This window comes from Dendrobates tinctorius, unplaced genomic scaffold (genome assembly GCF_039654945.1).
Source record: "Dendrobates tinctorius isolate UK_male_01 unplaced genomic scaffold, ASM3965494v1 ptg000135l, whole genome shotgun sequence".
Lineage (NCBI taxonomy): Eukaryota > Metazoa > Chordata > Amphibia > Anura > Dendrobatidae > Dendrobates > Dendrobates tinctorius.
The window spans coordinates 13499684-13520020 of NW_027361803.1; the positions used below are offsets into that span (position 1 = coordinate 13499684).

Sequence of the window (20337 nt, forward strand, 5' to 3'; positions counted from 1 at the left end):
TGCTGTACTGTAGGCATCACTGAGCCCTCGCAATGCTTCAATGTAAGCATTACAGAACTGCCGTCATGATTTACTGTAGGCATAACAGACCCTCCCACCATGCTACACTGTCGGCATCAGAAGGCCACTTCCATTCTTCACTGTAGGCATCACCAAGCCTGCACCATGCTTCACTGTAAGTATCACTGAGCCACACCATACTTCACTGTAGACTTCACCATACCACCACCATACTTCACTGTGGACATCATCAAGCCACAGCTATGCTCCACTTTTGTTATCTCTGAGCTGTTGCTATTCTTCATGGTAAGCATCACCGAGCCACTGTCCTGCTTCACTGTAGGCATTACTGAGCCACCGCCATGCTTTACTGCAGACATCACCAAGCCACTGCTGTGCTTCACTTTAGACATCAATAAACCACTACTGTGCTTTATTGTAGGCAGTGTGTTGTTTTCATCATATACTTAATTCTTCCTCTTCCAGACATATCTGATCCACATTAGCTGAAGATCTCCTTAATGTGGAAGTTGAAACCTCAATGTCTGCTGCCACTAATTCTCGCTGAAGGCCTTTAAAGGGAATCGGTCTCCCCTTGGGACATATATGACGTACTAATATGGTCATACAGGTAACAGAAATGTTTTACTAGTCCTACCTGTATGTCTTATATTATGGTCTTGTCGGTCTTGTTGTTAAGAAATGTTATATTCTGTCTTTATGCTAATGATGTCTTCCAGGCTCCGGGGTGTGCGGTTCCTAGCGATGACTACGCAGGGAGGAAGTGGAGAGGGCACCTTATCGGCGCGCACACCGGAGGCCACAGTGTTCATCTTTTTACAATGTTCTTGTCTCTTTGGTGTATTGCAAACAACAGAAAGTTTTGTACAATTTGCTAACCAATCGAATTTGCAATGGAAGAAGGTGAATACTTCTGATTGTTAATGTCGATACTATTCTTTTCTAAAGGTAATTTTGGATTATTGGGTGCCACATTCAAACACTTTTTAGTTTTATCATTAGAACTAGTAATATCTGTTTCCCCTCTTTCTAAAAGTATTGTACCACTATTTTACATAAGACGATTTAGGGGTTATGTGGTCATATTTCCTTTATGCTCCTGGTGGTCTGAAAGGGTTGTCTAAAAGGGATAATGAGGTTAGAAAGGATATCCATTATCCAAGATGGTTCAGGGTGGTAATGGGTTAATGTTGATTATCACTGGCTGCCCAGGGTGGCTAGTGGTTAATCTATAGTATTGTTTAATGATACATATTGACTCTATGCTAGTAATAGCATAAGGTTCCCACTCAGATCAGTGTACCGGGAGGAATCCTCCGCCACCATCTCCATTTGTCCCTTGCTGTGTCCGCTATGAAATAGGACAAAAAAATCATGAAAAATCCAAATAATCATGAAAAAAGCATTAAAAAATTTAAAACTTGACAAATGCTATAAATGAATGCAATGATTTGCTGAAGGTTAGTCAAATTTGCGAGTGTTTGTCACACAAGCGTGCACGTGAAAATGCCACAACCAGCGAGCAGCAAGCAGTGTCATAGGTTAGTGATAAAGCTCATGTCGTGTCACCCCGTACACTTATAGCTTCCAGGCGTTCTTCATCATGGTGATGAAGTAAACGTCCGTATCGATCGAAGCGCTGACACCAGCGTAGTAGTTTGTGAATTCTTCCGGGGTCACCTGTTACGGGTAGAAAATAAGAATTATACAATTTTCTTATTTCTTTGCAGATTCTTAGGAACCGGAAACCTGGAGAAAAAGGAACGAAGAGGTTGTGACATTTAATGATAAGACGGGTTGCATGGTTATTCAGAAAAATCAAATAGAAAAAAATTAAATATCCATAAATACATCTCCAGAGAGGGGACATATCACCATCACATTGAACATATGGGATTAATTTTAACTAGAGAAGCAAAAGAGCTGACACTTCCACCTCCATTGAAGTAGGGACCTCCTGTAATAACCAGGTAATTACAGCGTAGAACAAGGATTTGTTTATTCAGGGGCGGAGAAGTACGCTTCCAAGGCAAGAGCTTCCTCTATTCAAAGCACTCATCACAGACCTTTTGGAGTCAGTGACCAGTGATGAATATTGGGGTTTGCACTGATTCGATATTTATAGGAGATATATTTTTGCTGCTGTAGCAAAGGGCCGAACATAATGCATTCGATGGATGATGCTATCCATTCCATGTTTCATCTCTATAGAAAGGTAAAATCGTGATAGGAAACATGGTGACAATATCTACCACCTGGGACCACCAGGGGCAAATATATCCCAAAATTCTAAGAGACCTAGCACATCCCACAAACAGCCCCCATATGAGCTCACCAAGGGGAGGTATGTGGGCATACCTTTGAGCTAGTAGAAATTGGTATTTTGAATGTATATCATTGTTAATTTCTGGAAGACATAGTTTACTGTGAGAGTGTTCCATTATCCTAAGTGGAGTGCTTCCCTCCATGAAGCTAAGAGCCATTCCTGCAACATCGGTTTTAGTAATTCTCTTTCGTTATTACTTTTTATTTTATGGAACTGTATATATTGTATTGTGTTGTCCCCATTTTGTATCATCTTTGTATATTTTTTTTATAAACAATGCCTATCTTTAGTGATTGAACATATAAAATGTAATAGCTCTGTTCCCCTTGTTCTGTAAACCGCACCCCTAAAGCCATACGCTACCTGTATCTGGTGTTCATTCGGTCTGTATAAATGATTGCTCATTTTGTTATTGTGGAGTTGGCAGTAACCATACCGGGGTGTGTGTGTGTGTGTGTATATATATATATATATATATATATATTCCATGTACTGGAATCAGAGGGGTATAGACCACACACTCACTGTGAGTTCTCCAATAAGCGGCCTAGTAGTGGAAGCAGCCGCAACCTCTTCCATCACTCGTCACTCAATTGTGTAATTGTCCTGACAATTGGAGATGGCAAAGTGCTGTTTCTGACTTGGTAACAGTGGGGGGTGTCTGCATGATCCCCCAGTTGTTTTAATGACAACTGGTGGCAGCGGTGGGATAACTGCGTGATCCCCTGGCGGTTCCCTTGACAAAGTATTTTACAAATAATCATAAACTTTACAAAGGCTGATAAATAATTAAATAATAATTAAAAAAAAGAGTTTACTGCTTACTCTTCAAAGTTTCATATTGTTATTTTTTTGTTTTCCTATTTTAGCTAGTAAGACACAATGAACTAGGCAGATAAGTCAGAACTTTCAGCATGGTGTTGGAGATAGAAGAAAAAAAGAACCTGAAGGAGATTATTACAAATATTCATAACTTTACAAAAGGATGATCGATAATTAAAACAAATACATTTTTGTTACTCTTAAAATCCTACTCCTGACATGGATGAAGAAAGTGCTTGTGAGGCTGTTCCATTTATAACCTGAACATTCACGTATGACTTTAATTTCCTCCAATTCACAGGGGGGGGTAAGAGAAGCCGAGATATGGGGGGGTTGTCTAATGGGGTACTTTAAAGATGATGTGACGGGAGATGCATATAAAGCTGGAGAGAGGCGACCCAGCCCAGATCAGGGAGGTCACGGTGGTGAGAGTCTGTGCAGGACCCCCCTCCCCAGGGGAACTGTACTGCGGTAGAGAATTGGTCCAAGTGTCAATAAAAAGGGGCAAACACATGGCAAACCGTCCTGTCCTGGGTGGGAAAACAACACACAATTATGATAATTATCCAATGATAACTAAGATACTACCCCGTTTTGGATGCTTTTTGCAGAATTTCATGATTCTAACATTTATTTTTAAAATCTTTTATACCATCTGTAAAGGAAAAAGATCCAATCATGCAGCCACTTACCTGACCGTCTTTTTCATACGGAGAGTCAAAGTTGTCTAAAAAAGTCCTAAAAACTTGGTCTTCCGTCCACTCCCCGTTTTGATACTTCGGATGGTATTTTGCATTATAGACGCCCCGTAAATCCTCAATGGTAACGATCCCATCCCCAGTTTTATCCAGCTTGCGAAACGCCTGCATGATAATGTCCTTCCTCGCATTTGACATTGGCGGCTGGAAAATACATAAGTAGCAGTCTACAATCCAGGGGTGGTTTATTTTAATCAGTGACTACATGAAAAGTTTTATGACTTTCTCATAGACTTTTCATTTCTATTCTTTTCTGTTTTAGAACGGGTCTCAGTGGAGAAGTGGAAACTATTGTATCCAGTGTAGACTATGCTCTGTGAGCGAAACACATCTACCGTATATATACTCATGTATAAGCTGAGATTTTCAGCCCATTTTTGGGGGCCAAAAGTCCCCCTCTCGGCTTATACACGAGTCGGATACCGGGGGGGTGGGCAGTGACCATACTCACCACTCCTGGTACGTCTCTGCAGCCCCTGCATCTCCCTCTTGCATTCAGCGGTCACGTGGTACCACTCATTAAACTCATAAATATGCGCATATTTATGAGTTTAACCCCTTCACCCCCAAGGGTGGTTTGCATGTTCATGACCGGGCCAATTTTTACAATTCTGACCACTGTCTCTTTATGAGGTAATAACTCTGAAATGCTTCCATGGATCCCGGTGATTCTGACAATGTTTTCTCGTGACATATTGTACTTCATGTTAGTGGTAAAATTTCATTCATATAACTTGCGTTTATTTGTGAAAAAAAAGGAAATTTGGCGAAAATTTTGAAAATTTCGCAATTTTCCAACTTTAAATTTTTATGCCCTTAAATCACAGAGATACGGCACACAAAAAACTTGATAAGTAACATTTCCCACATGTTTACTTTACATCAGCACAATTTTGGAACCAAAATTTTTTTTTAGTTAGGACGTTATAAGGGTTAAAAATTGACCAGCGATTTCTCATTTTTACAACACCATTTTATTTTTAGTGACCACATCACATTTGAAGCCACTTTGAGGGGACTATATGATAGAAAATACCCAAAAGTGACACCATTCTAAAAACTGCACCCCTCAAGGTGCTCAAAACCACATTCAAGAAGTTTATTAACCCTTCAGGTGCGTCACAGGAATTTTTTGAATATTTAAAAAAAAAATGAACATTTAACTTTTTTTCACAAAAAAAATATTTCAGGATCTATTTTTTTTATTTTACCAAGAGTAACAGGAGAAATTGGACTGCAAAAGTTATTGTGCAATTTGTCCTGAGTACGCTGATACCTGATATGTGGGGGGAACACTGTTTCGGCGCATAGCAGAGCTCAGAAGGGAAGGAGCGCCGTTTGACTTTTTCAATGCAAAATTGGCTGGAATTCTGATCGGACACCATGTCATGTTTGGAGAGCCCCTGATGTACCTAAACAGTGGAAACCCCCCACAAGTGACCCCATTTTGGAAACTAGACCCCCCAAGGAACTTATCTAAATATGTGGTGAGAACTTTGAACCCCCAAGGGCTTCACAGAAGTTTATAACGTACAGCGGTACAATTAAAAAATCATATTTTTTCCACAAAAATGATTTTTTCACTCCCAATTTTTATTTTCCCAAGGGTAACAGGACCCCAAAAGTTATTGTGCAATTTGTCCTGAGTACGCTGATACCCCATATGTGGGGGTAAACCACTATTTGGGCGCATGGCAGAGCTCGGAAGGGAAGCAGCGCCATTTGACTTTTTTGGCTGGAATTGAGATCGGACACCATGTAGCGTTTGGAAAGCCCCTGATGTACCTACACAGTGGAAACTCCCCACAAGTGACCCCATTTTGGAAACTAGACCCCCCAAGGAACTTATCTAGATATGTGGTGAGCACTTTGAACCCCCAAGGGCTTCACAGTTTATAATGCCCGGGCGTGAAAATAAAAAAAATCTTATTTTTTCCCACAAACATGATCATTTAGTCCTCAATTTTTTTTATTTTCCCAAGGGTACCAGGAGAAATTGAACCCCAAAAGTTGCTGTCCAATTTGTCCTGAATACCGTGACACCCCATATGTGGGAGAAAACTACTGTATGGGCACACGTCGGGGCCTCGGAAGGGAAGTAGTGACGTTTTGGAATGCAGACTTTGATGGAATGATCTGCGGGTGTCATGTTGCCTTTGGAGAGCCCCTAATGTACCTAAACAGTGGGAACCCCCCACAAGTGACCCCATTTTGGAAACTAGACCCCCTAAGGAACTTATCTAGGTGTGTGGTGAGCACTTTGAACTCCCCCAGTGCTTCACAGAAGTTTATAACGCCCGGGCGTGAAAATAAAAAAATCGTATTTTTTCCACAAACATGATCATTTAGTCCCCATTTTTTTATTTTCCTAAGGGTAAGAGGAGAAATTGGACCCCAAAAGTTGTTTTGCAATTTGTCCTGAGTAGGCTGATACCCTATATGTGGGGCTAAAACACTGTTTGGGCGCATGGCAGAGCTTGGAAGGGAAGGAGCACCATTTGACTTTTTCAATGCAGAATTGGCTGGAATTGAGATCAGACGCCATGTTGCATTTGGAGAGCCCCTGATGTGCCCAAACAGTGGAAACCCCCAATTATAACTCCATCCCTAACCCCAACACACCCCTAACCCTAATCTCAGCCCTAACCCTAACCCTAGCCCTAACCCTAGCCCTAATGGGAAAATGGAAATAAATACATTTTTTTATTTTATTATTTTTCCCTTACTAAGGGGGTGATAACGGGGGGTTTGATTTACTATTTATGGCGGTTTTTATGTTTGGCAGCTGTCGCACGCTAAAAGACGCTTTTTATTGTAAAAATAGTTTTTGCATCACCACATATTGAGAGCTATAATTTTTCCATATTTTGACCCACCGAGTCATGTGAGGTCTTATTTTTTGCGGGACGAGTTGATGCTTTTATTGGTATAATGTTCGGGCACGTGACATATTTTGATCGCTTTTTATTCCGATTTTTGGGACGCAGAATGAACAAAAACCAGTGTTTCATGAATTTCTTTTGGGGGGTGCGTTTACACCGTTCCGCGTGCGGTAAAATTTATAAAGCGGTTTTAGTATTCGGGTCAGTACGGTTACAGCGATACCTCATTTATGTAGTTTTTTTATGTTTTGGCGCTTTTACGCAATAAAAACAATTTTATATAAAAAATAATTATTTTTGCATCGCTTTATTCTGCGAGCTATAACTTTTTTTATTTTTTCGCTGACGATGCTGTATGGCAGCTCGTTTTTTGCGGGACAAGATGACGTTTTCAGCGGTACCATGGATATTTATATGCGTCTTTTTGATCGCGCGTTATTGCACTTTTTGTTTGGTGGTATGATAATAAATCATTATTTTTTGCTTCGTTTTTTATTTTTATTTTTTAAGGGGTTCGCTAAGGGGGTTAACTAATGGGACATTTTTATAGGGCAGGTCATTACGGACGCGGCGATACCAATTATGTGTACTTTGATTTTTTTATTTCCAAAAAATGGATTTATTGGGGGAATTTTTTTTTTTTTTTCTAATTTATTTGGCAATTTTTTTAAAATTATTTTAACACTTTTTTTTTTTTTTTAACTTTATTACATAGTCCCAGGTGGGACATCACTGTCCTGTGACAGATCGCTGATCTATCACATCACAGATCACTGTGACAGATCAGCGATCTGTCACAGGCACTGCTGCAGACTTCCTCATGCCTGCGCTTTGCAGGCACTGAGGAAGCCAGCTCCCTGCAGGCCCCTGTCGCCATCTTGGATTTGGGGGCCTGCAGGGAAGGAGCCCCCGCAGCAGCGCTGCACATTGCGCTGCCGTGGGGGGCTCAGGGAAGCACGGAGGGAGCCCCCTCCCTGCCGATGCTTCCGTTTAACCCCCAGTACACCGCGATCATGTTTGATCGCGGTGTGCAAGGGGTTAACGTGTCGGGGCGGTCCGTGACCGCCCCTGACACATTGTGCCGGGTGTCAGCTGTGATAATCAGCTGACACCCGGCCGCGATTAGCGGCGCTCACCACGTGGGTGCCACTGATCGCGCTAGACGTACTATCCCGTCCATGGGCATAGGGGCCCGGGTCCCATGGACGGGATAGTACGTCTGATGTCAGAAAGGGATTAAAGGCGTGACAGAGAGGTAGGATTTCAATTCTGGTCAGGCAAGCCACTAGAGCAGGGGTGGGGAATATTTTTTCTGCCAAGGGCCATTTGGATATTTATACCATCCTTCGGGGGCCGTACAAACTCCGCCCACAAGGTACATCCGGACTCTGGCACTGGTTTCATGACTTATTCTTTCATTGCATCCGCTTCAATGTCCAGTAGTGAACACTGCATGTGTGTGCTCACAGAGCAAGGAGAAATTAATGAGCTTGTGGCAATCAAAGTACAGCTCCCTGCCCAAGAATGCGGTCCCTGAGAATCTGCTCGGGGGCCTGATAAAAGGTCATCGAGGGCCGTAAATGGCCATGGGGCCTGAGGTTCCCCACCCCTGCACTAGAGAATGGTAAGAGCAATGCAAGCTGGGAAATGAGAAAAGGAAGTACCAGCACCTATAGTGCTGGCATAATACTGATCAAGTGTAAATGGCACGTTACAGAACAAGTGCATTAAAATAAGTTTTACCTTGTGGGTGATAAGAACACCAATACCATCCACAGGAGGTACCATACATTTCTGATATGTGCAGGTCTCGCCTATCAGGAGAATGGGACTCTGTTCTACAGCGGCGGGGGAAATAAGTATTTGATCCCTTGCTGATGTTGTAAGTTCGCCCACTGACAGAGACACGAACAGTCTATAATTTTAAGGGGAGGTTAATGTTAACATTGAGAGATAGAATATCAAAAATCAAATCCAGAAAATCACATTGTATAAATTCTATACATCTATTTGCATTTTGCAGTGAGAAATAAGTATTTGATCCCCTACCAACCATTAAGAGTTCTGGTTCCTACAGACCAGTTAGACGCTCCTAATCAACTCGTTACCTGCATTAACCGCTTAATGACAGCCAATACGTCTTTATACTGACCTGAGATATAAGGGAATATCATCCCCATACAGGCGATAATCCAGCAGCTGTCGGCTGTCCACCATAGCTGACAACTTGCTGCATCATCCACGATCAGTGTTGGCACCGTCCATATCTGCTTAACCCCTTAAATACTGCTCTCAATAGTGACTACATCATATAAATGGTTAATAGAGTGTGGGGGCTTCTGCTTTATCCCCATCAGCACCCTGAGGTCGTGATTGTGTGGGTCCTGATGTTCGCCATTGTTATTCACGACCAAATAGCGGCCTCAGAGTCTGCCGGCTATACTGACCTGTCCAAAAGTTACCGACATTTAGGTGTTAAAGGACCCCCAAAGTCACTTTAAATCTGGATAAGACCCTGAGAAAATAAGCTTTATAAATTTCCTTGAAAAAATGAAAAATTACAGCTACATTTTTAAACCTCCTAAAATGCTAACAAAATACAAGAACATTTTACAAATGGTGCTGATGTAAAGCCGACATGTGGGAAATATTGATTATTAATGTTTTATATGACTCTCTGGATTAGGCCGGGGTCACACTAGCGTTGAATACGGACGAGTGCTATGTGGTAACACCTTGCACAGCACTCGGACCAGTGTTCATCTATGGGGCGGCTCCCATCGCCGTATTCCACGGGCGAGAGAAATCGCAGCGTGCTGAGATGGTCACCGACACTCGGCCGAGTCTCGGCTCACTCGCACCCATATAAGTCTATGGGTGCGAGTGACACAGCGCACATCACTGGGATATCATCCGAGTGCTATGCGATATACGCTGACCCCGGCAATGGAGGAGATGGAGAATTTAATGTCTCCATCTCCTCCGCAGCTGTGCACCGATCCTCACAGACGCATGACACTCGTCTCCTGCCCGTAGCAGAGCATGAGCCGAGGGTCATTAGCATATCGCATCCGATGCTCTCACATTGGATGCCATACGCTAGTGTGACCCCGGCCTTAAAGGGTTAATCATTCAAAGTTTGAAAATTGCTATTTTTAACAAAATTTTGTCAAATTTCTGATATTTTTTGTAAATAAGCACAAAACATATCGCCCTAAATTTACCATTATCATAAATTACCATTATCATAAATTATAATGTACCATGAAAAAACAATCTCAAAATCACTGGGATATGTTGAAGCATTCCAGAGTTATCACCCCATAAAGTGACATGGGTCAGATTTAAAAAATGTGGTACAGTACATAGTCATCTTTATAAAAGCCTCCTGTCCACAGACTCAATTAATCAGTCAGACTCTAACCTCTACAACATGGGCAAGACCAAAGAGATTTATAAGAATGTCAGGGACAAGATCATAGACCTGCACAAAGCTGGAATGGGCTACAAAACCATAAGTAAGACGCTGGGTGAGAAGGAGACAACTGTTGGTGCAATAGTAAGAAAATGGAAGAAATACAAAATGACTGTCAATCAACATCGATCTGGGACACCATGCAAAATCTCACTTCGTGGGGTATCCTTGATCATGAGGAAGGTGAGAGATCAGCCTAAAACTACATGGGGGGAACTTGTTAATGATCACAAGGCAGCTGGAACCACAGTCACCAAGAAAACCATTGGTAACACATTACACCATAAAGGTTTAAAATCCTGCAGTGCCCGCAAGGTCCCCCTGCTCAAGAAGGCACATGTGCAGGCCCGTTTGAAGTTTGCCAATGAACACCTGGATGATTCTGAGAGTGATTGGGAGAAGGTGCTGTGGTCAGATGAGAGAAAAATTGAGGTCTTTGGTATTAACTCAACTCGCCGTGTTTGGAGGAAGTGAAATGCTGCCTATGACCCAAAGAACACCGTACCTACTGTCAAGCATGGAGGCGGAAACATAATTTTTTTGTGGTGTGTCTCTACTAAGGGCACAGGACTACTTCACCGCATCAATGTGAGAAAGCATGGAGCCATATACCGTAAAATCCTGAGTGACAACCTCCTTCCCTCAGGACATTAAAAATGGGTCAGGCTGGGTCTTCCAGCAAGACAGCAAGACAATGACCCAAAACATACAGCCAAGGCAACAAAGGAGTGGCTCAAAAAGAAGCACATTAAGGTCATGGAGTGGCCTAGCCAGTCTCCAGACCTTAATCCCATAGAAAACTTATGAAGGGAGTTGAAGCTCCGAGTTTCCAAGCGACAGCCACAAAATCTTAATGATTTAGAGATGATCTGCAAAGAGGAGTGGAGCAAAATTTCTCCTGACATGTGCGCAAACTTCAATTACAAAAAACGTCTGACTGCTGTGCTTGCCAACAAGGGTTTTGCCACCAAGTATTAACCAATTTCCGACATTGGGCGTAATAGCAAACCGATGTCGGTCACCCTCCGTTTGATGTGGGCTCCGGTGGTGGGCGCACATCTTTCCCGGCACATGCCAGCTGTTTTGAACAGTTCCTCAACATCACATCTCTCCTACTAAAACATAAAACAAGCTGGCCACTCTCCTCCCACCTGCTCTCCCTCTCTCTGCTTCTCCTCACTGTTGGCGACATATCTCCCAATCCTGGACCCCCACAGCTCATACCTCCTATTATTACCCCTTCCTATCACTCCCAACCCAATATAAACACCCGAAATATCGCCCACTTCAAATCCGTGCTCTTGACATCCACCACCCTGCTCCCTCGCTCTGGATCACTCTGGAATGCCATCCCCATCTGCAATAAACTCCAAGTGATTCACAACCTCTTTACCTCTCGTAATCTTTCCTTCCTGGGCCTCACCAAAACATGGCTGACACCCTCTGACACAGCCTCCCCTGCTGCGCTATGTATGTAAACCATGTGTCATTTCATGTTGGGTTCTGTAATGATTTTACAGAAGCTGGCAATTGAATTATACGCTATTCTGCTATCTGTCTATGATATATACATACATATATATAGATGTCAATGACATGTATGCTGTATATACAGTATATATGTATTCTATGTGTATATATCTATTCTTTCTTTTCTATTTTAACCTGTCATTTGGACCCACTATATCTCCATTTTGCAAGCCGGCAAGAAAATCTCACCATACGGATGTCACGCGGATATTTTGATGCTAGGAAATCGCATCAAAAACGGATTACATACAGATCACTGTTCATGAAACATTGATGCGATTCTCGGCCATAAAAAAGGACCGATTTTTATACGTTGTGTGTGTCTCCGGCCTAATACTGACCTACAAAGCCATCCATAACCTTTCTCCTCTGTGTATCTCCAAACTAGTCTCCCAATACCTTCCCTTACGTAATCTCCGGTCCTCCCAAGACCTCCTTCTCTCCTCCACACTTATTCGCTCCTCACCTAATCGCCTCCAAGACTTCTCCCGAATAGCCCCCATCCTCTGGAATTCTTTGCCCCAACATGTCCGTCTATCAACCACATTTGGATCCTTCAGACGGAACCTGAAAACCTCTTCAGGAAAGCCTACAGCCTGCAGTGACCACGCGGCCACCTCCACGCCATCGGAGCTCCCCTTTGTACCAGTCTTCCATTGTTAGTTTGTTTACTGTAAGTGATATTTGTATCTTGATGTAACCCCGTCTCATGTACAGCACCATGGAATCAAAGGCGCTATATAAATAATAATAAAAAAAGGGGTACTCGATGACTTCTGACAACAGTAGATTACTTTTAACCCCTTTCTGCCATCTGACGTACTATCCCGTCCATGGGACCTGGGCCCCTATGCCCATGGACGGGATAATACGCTATAGCGATCAGCAGCGCTCACAGCGTGAGCGCCGCTGATCGCGACCGGGTGTCAGCTGATTATCACAGCTGACACCCGGCACTATGTGTCAGGGGCGGTTGCGGACCGCCCCCGACACATTAACCCCTGGCATACTGTGATCAAACATGATTGCAGTGTACCAGGGGGGGTTTAGGGAAGCATCGTCAGGGAGGGGGCTCCCTCCGTGCTTCCCTGATGTGCAGCACTGCTGCGGGGGCCCCCTTCCATGCAGATCCCTGGATCCAATATGGCGCCGGGGGAATGCAGGGAGGTGGCTTCCTCACTGCCCGCAGAGCGCAGGCATGAGGAAGCCTTGTGCACTGCCTGTGTGAGATCGCTGATCTGACACAGTGATCTGTGATGTGACAGATCAGCGATCTGTCACATGACAGTGATGACCCCCCTGGGACATTGTAATAAAGTTAAAAAAAAAAAAGTGTAAAAATAATTTATAAAAAAATAGCTAAATAAATATAAAAAAAAAAAAAAAAATTCCCTAATAAATTCATTTTTTGGAAATAAAAGAAAAAACAAGAAAAGTACACATATTTGGTATCGCTGTGTCCATAACGACCCGCCCTATAAAACTGTCCCATTAGGTAACCCCTTAAAAAATAAAAAACAAAGCAAAAAATAATGATTTATCATCAAACCGCCAAACAAAAAGTGCAATAACGCGCGATCAAAATGACGGATATAAATATCCATGGTACCGCTGAAAACGTCATCTTGTCCCGCAAAAAACGAGCCGCCATACAGTATCGTCAGCGAAAAAATAAAGTTATAACTCGCAGAATAAAGCGATGCAAAAATAAATATTTTTATATCAAATTGTTTTCATTACATAAAAGCGCCAAAACATAAAAAATTCGACCTAAATGAGGTATCGCTGTAACCGTACTGACCCGAAGAATAAAACCGCTTTATCAATTTTACCGCACGCGGAACGGTGTAAACGCACCCCCCCCAAAAGAAATTCATGAAACGCTGGTTTTTGTTCATTCTGCGTCCCAAAAATCAGAATAAAAAGCGATCAAAAAATGTCACGTGCCCGAAAATGGTGCCGATAAAAACGTCAACTCGTCCCGCAAAAAATAAGACCTCACATGACTCGGTGGGTCAAAATACGGAAAAATTATAACTCTCAATATGTGGTGATGCAAAAACTATTTTTACAATAAAAAGCGTCTTTTAGCGTGTGACAGCTGCCATAAATAAATACCGCCATAAATAGTAAATCAAACCCCCCATTATCACCCCCTTAGTTAGGGAAAAATAATAAAATTAAAAAAATGTATTTATTTCCATTTTCCCATTAGGGTTAGGGTTAGGGCCAGGGTTAGGGTTAGGGCTAGGGTTAGGGCCAGGGTTAGGGTTAGGGCTAGGGTTAGGGTTAGGGCTGAGATTAGGGTTAGGGGTGTGTTGGCGTTAGGGTGGGAGTTATAATTGGGGGTTTCCACTGTTTGGGCACATCAGGGGCTCTCCAAACGCAACATGGCGTCTGATCTCAATTCCAGCCAATTCTGCGTTGAAAAAGTCAAATGGTGCTCCTTCCCTTCCAAGCTCTGCCATGCGCCCAAACAGTGTTTTACCCCCACATATGGGGTATCAGCCTACTCAGGACAAATTGCAAAACAACTTTTGGGGTCCAATTTCTCCTGTTACCCTTAGGAAAATAAAAAATTGGGGGCAAAAATATCATTTTTGTGGAAAAAAATGATTTTTTTATTTTCATGCCCGGACGTTATAAATTTCTGTGAAGCACTTGGGGGTTCAAAGTGCTCACCACACATCTAGATAAGTTCCATGGGGGGTCTAGTTTCCAAAATGGGGTCACTTGTGGGGAGTTTCCACTGTTTAGGTACATCAGGGGCTCTCCAAACGCACATGACACCCGCAGACCAATCCATCAAAGTCTGCATTTCAAAACGTCACTACTTCCCTTCCGAGCCCCGATGTGTGCCCATGCAGTAGTTTTCTCCCACATATGGGGTATCAGCGTACTCAGGATAAATTGGACAACAACGTTTGGGGTCCAATTTCTCCTTGTACCCTTGGGAAAATAAAAAAATTGGGGACTAAAAGATCATGTTTGTGGAAAAAATATGATTTTTTTATTTTCACGCCCGGGCGTTATAAACTTCTGTGAAGCACTGGGGGAGTTCAAAGTTCTCACCACACATCTAGATAAGTTCCTTAGGGGGTCTAGTTTCCAAAATGGGGTCACTTGTGGGGGGTTTCCACTGTTTAGGTACATCAGGGGCTCTCCAAACGTGACATGGCGTCCGATCTGAATTCCAGCCAATTTTGCATTGAAAAAGTCAAACGGCGCTCCTTCCCTTCTGAGCTCAGCCATGCGCCCAAACAGTGGTTCCCCCCCAACATGTCAGGTATCAGCGTACTCAGGACAAATTGCACAATAACTTTTGCAGTCCAATTTCTCCTGTTACCCTTGGTAAAATAAAAAGAAATTGGACCTGAAGTATTTTTTTGTGAAAAAAAGTTAAATGTTCATTTTTTTTTTAAACATTCAAAAAATTCCTGTGAAGCACCTGAAGGGTTAATAAACTTCTTGAATGTGGTTTTCAGCACCTTGAGCGGTGCAGTTTTTAGAATGGTGTCACTTTTGGGTATTTTCTATCATATAGACCCCTCAAAGTGACTTCAAATGCGATGTGGTCCCTAAAAATATAATGGTGTTGTAAAAATGAGAAATCGCTGGTCAATTTTTAACAGTTATAACTTCCTAACGAAAAAAAACTTGGGTTCCAAAATTGTGCTGATGTAAAGTAAACATGTGGGAAATGTTACTTATTAAGCTTTTTGTGTGCTGTATCTCTGTGATTTAAGGGCATAAAAATTCAAAGTTGGAAAATTGCGACATTTTCAAAATGTTCACCAATTTTCCATTTTTTTCACAAATAAACACAAGTTATATGAATGAAATTTTACCACTAACATGAAGTACAATATGTCACGAGAAAACAATGTCAGAATCAGCGGGATCCATGGAAGCGTTTCAGAGTTATTACCTCATAAAGGGACAGTGGTCAGAATTGTAAAAATTGGCCCGGTCATGAACGTGCAAACCACCCTTGTGGGGTTAAGGGGTTAAAATGTATGACAAAAAACAAACAAATATTAACCATTTGTTCGTCACAGTCACTCACCCGTAATGTAACCAAGAATTCATCAAAGTCTATTGTTCCACTTCCGTCTTTGTCGAATACTGCAAAAAGTTCCTGAGCCTCATTCTTGTCTACCATCACACCATAATCACTCAATCCTTTTAAAAATTCCTTAAAATCCAGCGACCTGCTGTTATCATCATCCATGATCTTAAAAACTCTGAAGAAAGAGGAGAAGATGATCACTATTACAATCAGAAACATTTCTGTACAGACTGAGACAGAATAAGCAGAGTCATTTCATTATCATTAGAGTACACCAGTGGTTGGCACAATCTTCTGCTCACCTTCCCAGACCTTTGATCCCGGCAGACCCCCGGGATAGACACTGCAGACGAAGCCTCTCAACCGGATCTGAACATATGGACAAATTCTTCTTTGCCTGCATCGCCATCTCACGGTCGTGTCTTGCAGTGCCGGCCATCTGGAGGGTACAGAGGACACATGGAAGCTTACAGTAGCAGCATCATCAAAATGTACATGATGGTACCCGTGTAATCTTGCGGGGCTGTGGAAGTACTACAACCTGTCACAAAAAGTCAGGGCATGCTGAAGGTTGTGGTCTCGTAATGCAGCCCATTAATGCTCCCAAATCTTTGTCTATGGAGCCCCAACATTTGGCCCTTGGAGTTCCCGACAATGACACAACTTCTAGAATGGGTCAGGACATTATATCCAGAGTTTTGAAGTCACGAACACACAAAGTTTTATCCTCTTTTGGTCCATCTGTCTGTTTTGACCATCTATATCAGGGTTCCCCAACTCCAGTCCTCAAGGCCCACCAACAGGTCATGTTTTCAGGATTTCCTTAGTATTGCCCAGGTGATAATTGCATCACCTGTACAATACAAGGGAAATCCTGAAAACATGACCTGGTGGTGGGCCTTGAGGACTGGAGTTGGGGAACCCTGATCTATATGAAAAACTAAAATAAATGTAAAAGAAATAAAAACAGGGATAAGTCCGATCTACGCATCAAACTCGACCACTCAAATGAACAAGGTGCATGATAAAAACAGACAGCACAAAGATGCCATCCATGCTGCATCCCAGTGCTGTCCATAAGGCCATGTTCCCACATGTCATAAACACGTAAAGATCCCACTAAACTATGTGCTTTTTGTTTTTTTGTTGTTGTTTTTTTTTTCCTTCAGACTTAAAAAACCTATACGCAATTGCGGTTGCAATGCCAGAATCCCAGCGTTTCTGCACTAAAAAAAAGTGCATGAGAAAATTGTTTCTTGAAATCTGAAGCAAAAAGGTCTAAAAAAAAAGCATAAAAAACACAGCAAAAAAACAAAAACCAAAACAGATTGTTATTGCATATCAGAGCTGGACAACTGCTATATAACATATAAAGTGATGGCCCCGATTCATCAAACAGATTTGTCAGAATTTTGAAGGATAAAAAGGTTTGAAATATTACAGAATTTTTGTGCAGCTTTTCAAATATTTTACGACATTTGGATCTTTCATGCCAGGTCCTTTTTGGAAAGTGGGTAAAGCTTAACAAGCCACAGTGATTATTGGTCATTCATGGATGCAAAACGCCACCATTGATCTGCTGTGCTGCAAAATTTTTGCCATGAGGTGTCATTCTATAGAAATTAATGGAGTTATTGAAGCAGGCGGAGCAGGCCACCACCTAGGGATCCATTGTGGGGAATCAGAAAATCTAGATAATACTACTTATGATGCTATAGAGGAAAATGGCGGATTGTGTTGAGGCTGAGAGGTATAAGGGGGAGCCTTCGGAAACCCCTGCCTTTGGCACAAAGAGAGTTTACCTGGCTCCTGTATGAAGTCCCTCAAATTGTTTTGGCTTTGTTTTGATTATTCTGAGCTCTTCCTCACCCTAGATTAGTTCCCCGACGTCGCGCCTGATCTCAGTTATTGATTGACAAATCAAGTTAAACATTATTAAATGGAATTTGAGAAATGCCATGGACTCTCCAGCATAACAGGATAGTGGGCATCAGTATATTCCCATTTTACACAATTAAAAAATTACTGCTTTGTTCTAGAAACAGTGATACTACTGCCCACAGGTTGTGTGGTATTGCACTTCAGCCCTGTTCACATCTTTGAAGATGTGAACTGCATTACAAGACATAAGCTGTAGACAAGACCCGTGTTGTGTGGTGCTAACCCTGGCTCCCCGTCTTCATATGGATTGAGGAACTGGGTCAAGATTCCAATTGCCCCTTTTACCTACAAGGAATGAGCAGTGTGGGATAAACATGACACCAACCTGTGTACTTAAAATATAAACTGTAGGTGCATTTTTTGCAATGTATGGGTGGTGGGTTACCCCATAGCGGTGCCATCTCTACTTCTACCTAAACTATTTCCAGGGGAACTGGTGATTAGGTAAATATTTTCAAAGAAAAAAGGGAAACTAATAATTTGCCTTTACATCCAACCATCTAAATACTTTCAGATATTGCAGTAACCAGCAACCACATTGCATTTACTGTATATGTACAATATCATCTCCAAAAATATAAAGGGTTTGTCTAAATAAGACAATTCTTTCAAAATATACCCATTGACATCATAAAGAGGTTCTCTACTTGGGGCCAACTAGATAGACCACAACTTACCATGATGGATTCTACCCTGTCTCTCATGTTAGAATATTGAGATTATAGAGTTAATATAGTTACACAAAACATATACCAAATAGTGACTATAGGGTTACATTCGGAATAAAAAATATATTTAATATATTTGTGCAAAGCTGTTGGCCTCTCTGTAAGAAAAACTTCATAGTCAATCGCAGACCTTCATGTAGTTAGTCTTCTCGTACTTTCATAAATCTGATAACCATGGACATCTGGACATATTAGCCAGAGAATATCATGATAGAGTACTTTTTAAGAGATTTCTGGGTTTTTTTTTCCAACTGATTATGAATTTTTCTCCAACTAATTGTGCTGAATATACTCATCTTTGTGGGTGGCACGGTGGCTCATTGGTTAGTACTGCAGCCTTGCAGTGCTGGAGTCCTGGGTTCAAAGCCCACCAAGGACAACATGTCCTCCCCATGTTTGTGTGTGTTTCCCCTGGGTTCTCCAGTTTCCACCCACATTCCAAAGACATACTGATAGGGAATTTAGATTGTGAGCCCCATCGGGGACAGTGATGATAAGGTATGCAAAAACTGTAAACATTACTGCTTGTAAGATTGCCCCTAAAACAACCATATATCGGATCATCAAGAACTTTAAAGACAGAGGTTCAATTGCTGTGAAGAAAGCTTCAGGGCACCCAAGAAATTCCAGCACATGCCAGAATCATCTCCTAAAAAGAATTCAGCTAAGTGATTGGTTCAATAGTGCAGAGCTTGCTCAAGAATGGAAGCAGGCAGATGTCAGTGCATCTGCACGCAGGGTGAGGCAAAAAGACTTTTGGAGTCTGGCCTGGTGTCAAGAAGAGCAGCAAAAGAACACTTCTCTCCAAAAAAACACTAAGAACACATTGAGATTTGTTGAAAGTACAGGGATTGGGATGGATACAGACAAAATTGAGCCATGTGCAAGGGCAACATATGGGTCCTTTGCAGTCCAATAGTTCATTATAATGCACCTCTTTCTGTATCTTTGACAAAAGCTGCTTTCTGCTATGGAGGTAGAGATGGGCCCCTTAACCAACGTGCGGCTGCACAGATTGCCCCAGTGGCATGTTTGCCCCTGTAGTGAACTACAGTGGTAAAGTTATTTTCGCTGATGAAGCCCATTCAGGCTGTTTGAGATATCTAAAAAATGATTGTCCAGAGAAGAGAAGGTGATGTTGCCATGAGTCCCGTGTCTGCCGCCAGTAATGCCTCCTGAGATCATTCATGTGTGGGGGCTTCTCATCCATGGAGGGGGTCACTCACAAGTTTCTTAAGAACATGCCCATGAATAAAGAATGGTATCTAAATCTCATCCAAGAGCAACTTATCACATCATCTAGGACAATGTGGTTATGATGCCCCCCTCCATGATGGAGACCAGGTCACAGAGAAAATTGAGAACTTAATGACTCGGGAAACAAAACATTGATATTTTGGTGGTGGTATTATACTGTACAGTTTGGGGGAAAATGTAGGGTTATCAAAAAGTGCGTATGGAGGGTACTGTGTAAGAATTCACTGTGGGGGTACCATACAGTGATTAGGGGGCACCAGTGTTGGCATCATACTTTATGGAGACCATGAAAGGGGTACCGAAACGCGAACACTAGGTGGCTTCAGTAAGAGGATAATTACTTTATAATTTTGCAGCTCTTACTGTGAACCTGACATATATATATATATATATGTATATATATGTACAGTGGGGCAAAAAAGTATTTATTCAGTCAGCAATAGTGCAAGTTCCACCACTTAAAAAGATGAGAGGCGTCTGTAATTTACATCATAGGTAGACCTCAACTATGGGAGACAAACTGAGAAA

The 20337-nt window shown here is 42.1% G+C and overlaps 1 protein-coding gene across 4 annotated transcripts in view; it reads right to left on the reverse strand.

Annotated features, from left to right (window-relative positions):
• CAPSL (calcyphosine like) overlaps positions 1-20337 on the reverse strand; it is a 29452-nt gene that overhangs the window by 3585 nt on the left and 5530 nt on the right. For 2 of the 4 annotated variants that reach the window (XM_073543929.1, XM_073543931.1), the window contains exons 2-5: positions 16186-16322; positions 15881-16058; positions 3862-4071; positions 1598-1701 (exon numbers count right to left, since the gene is read on the reverse strand). In XM_073543929.1, coding sequence (XP_073400030.1) covers positions 1600-1701; positions 3862-4071; positions 15881-16058; positions 16186-16322 — 627 coding nt within the window. In that variant the 3' untranslated portion in view covers positions 1598-1599. Of the gene's footprint in view, positions 1-1597; positions 1702-3861; positions 4072-15880; positions 16059-16185; positions 16323-17685; positions 17777-20337 lie in introns of those variants that run through there. The other 2 variants (XM_073543930.1, XM_073543932.1) reach the window with 2 other exon arrangements.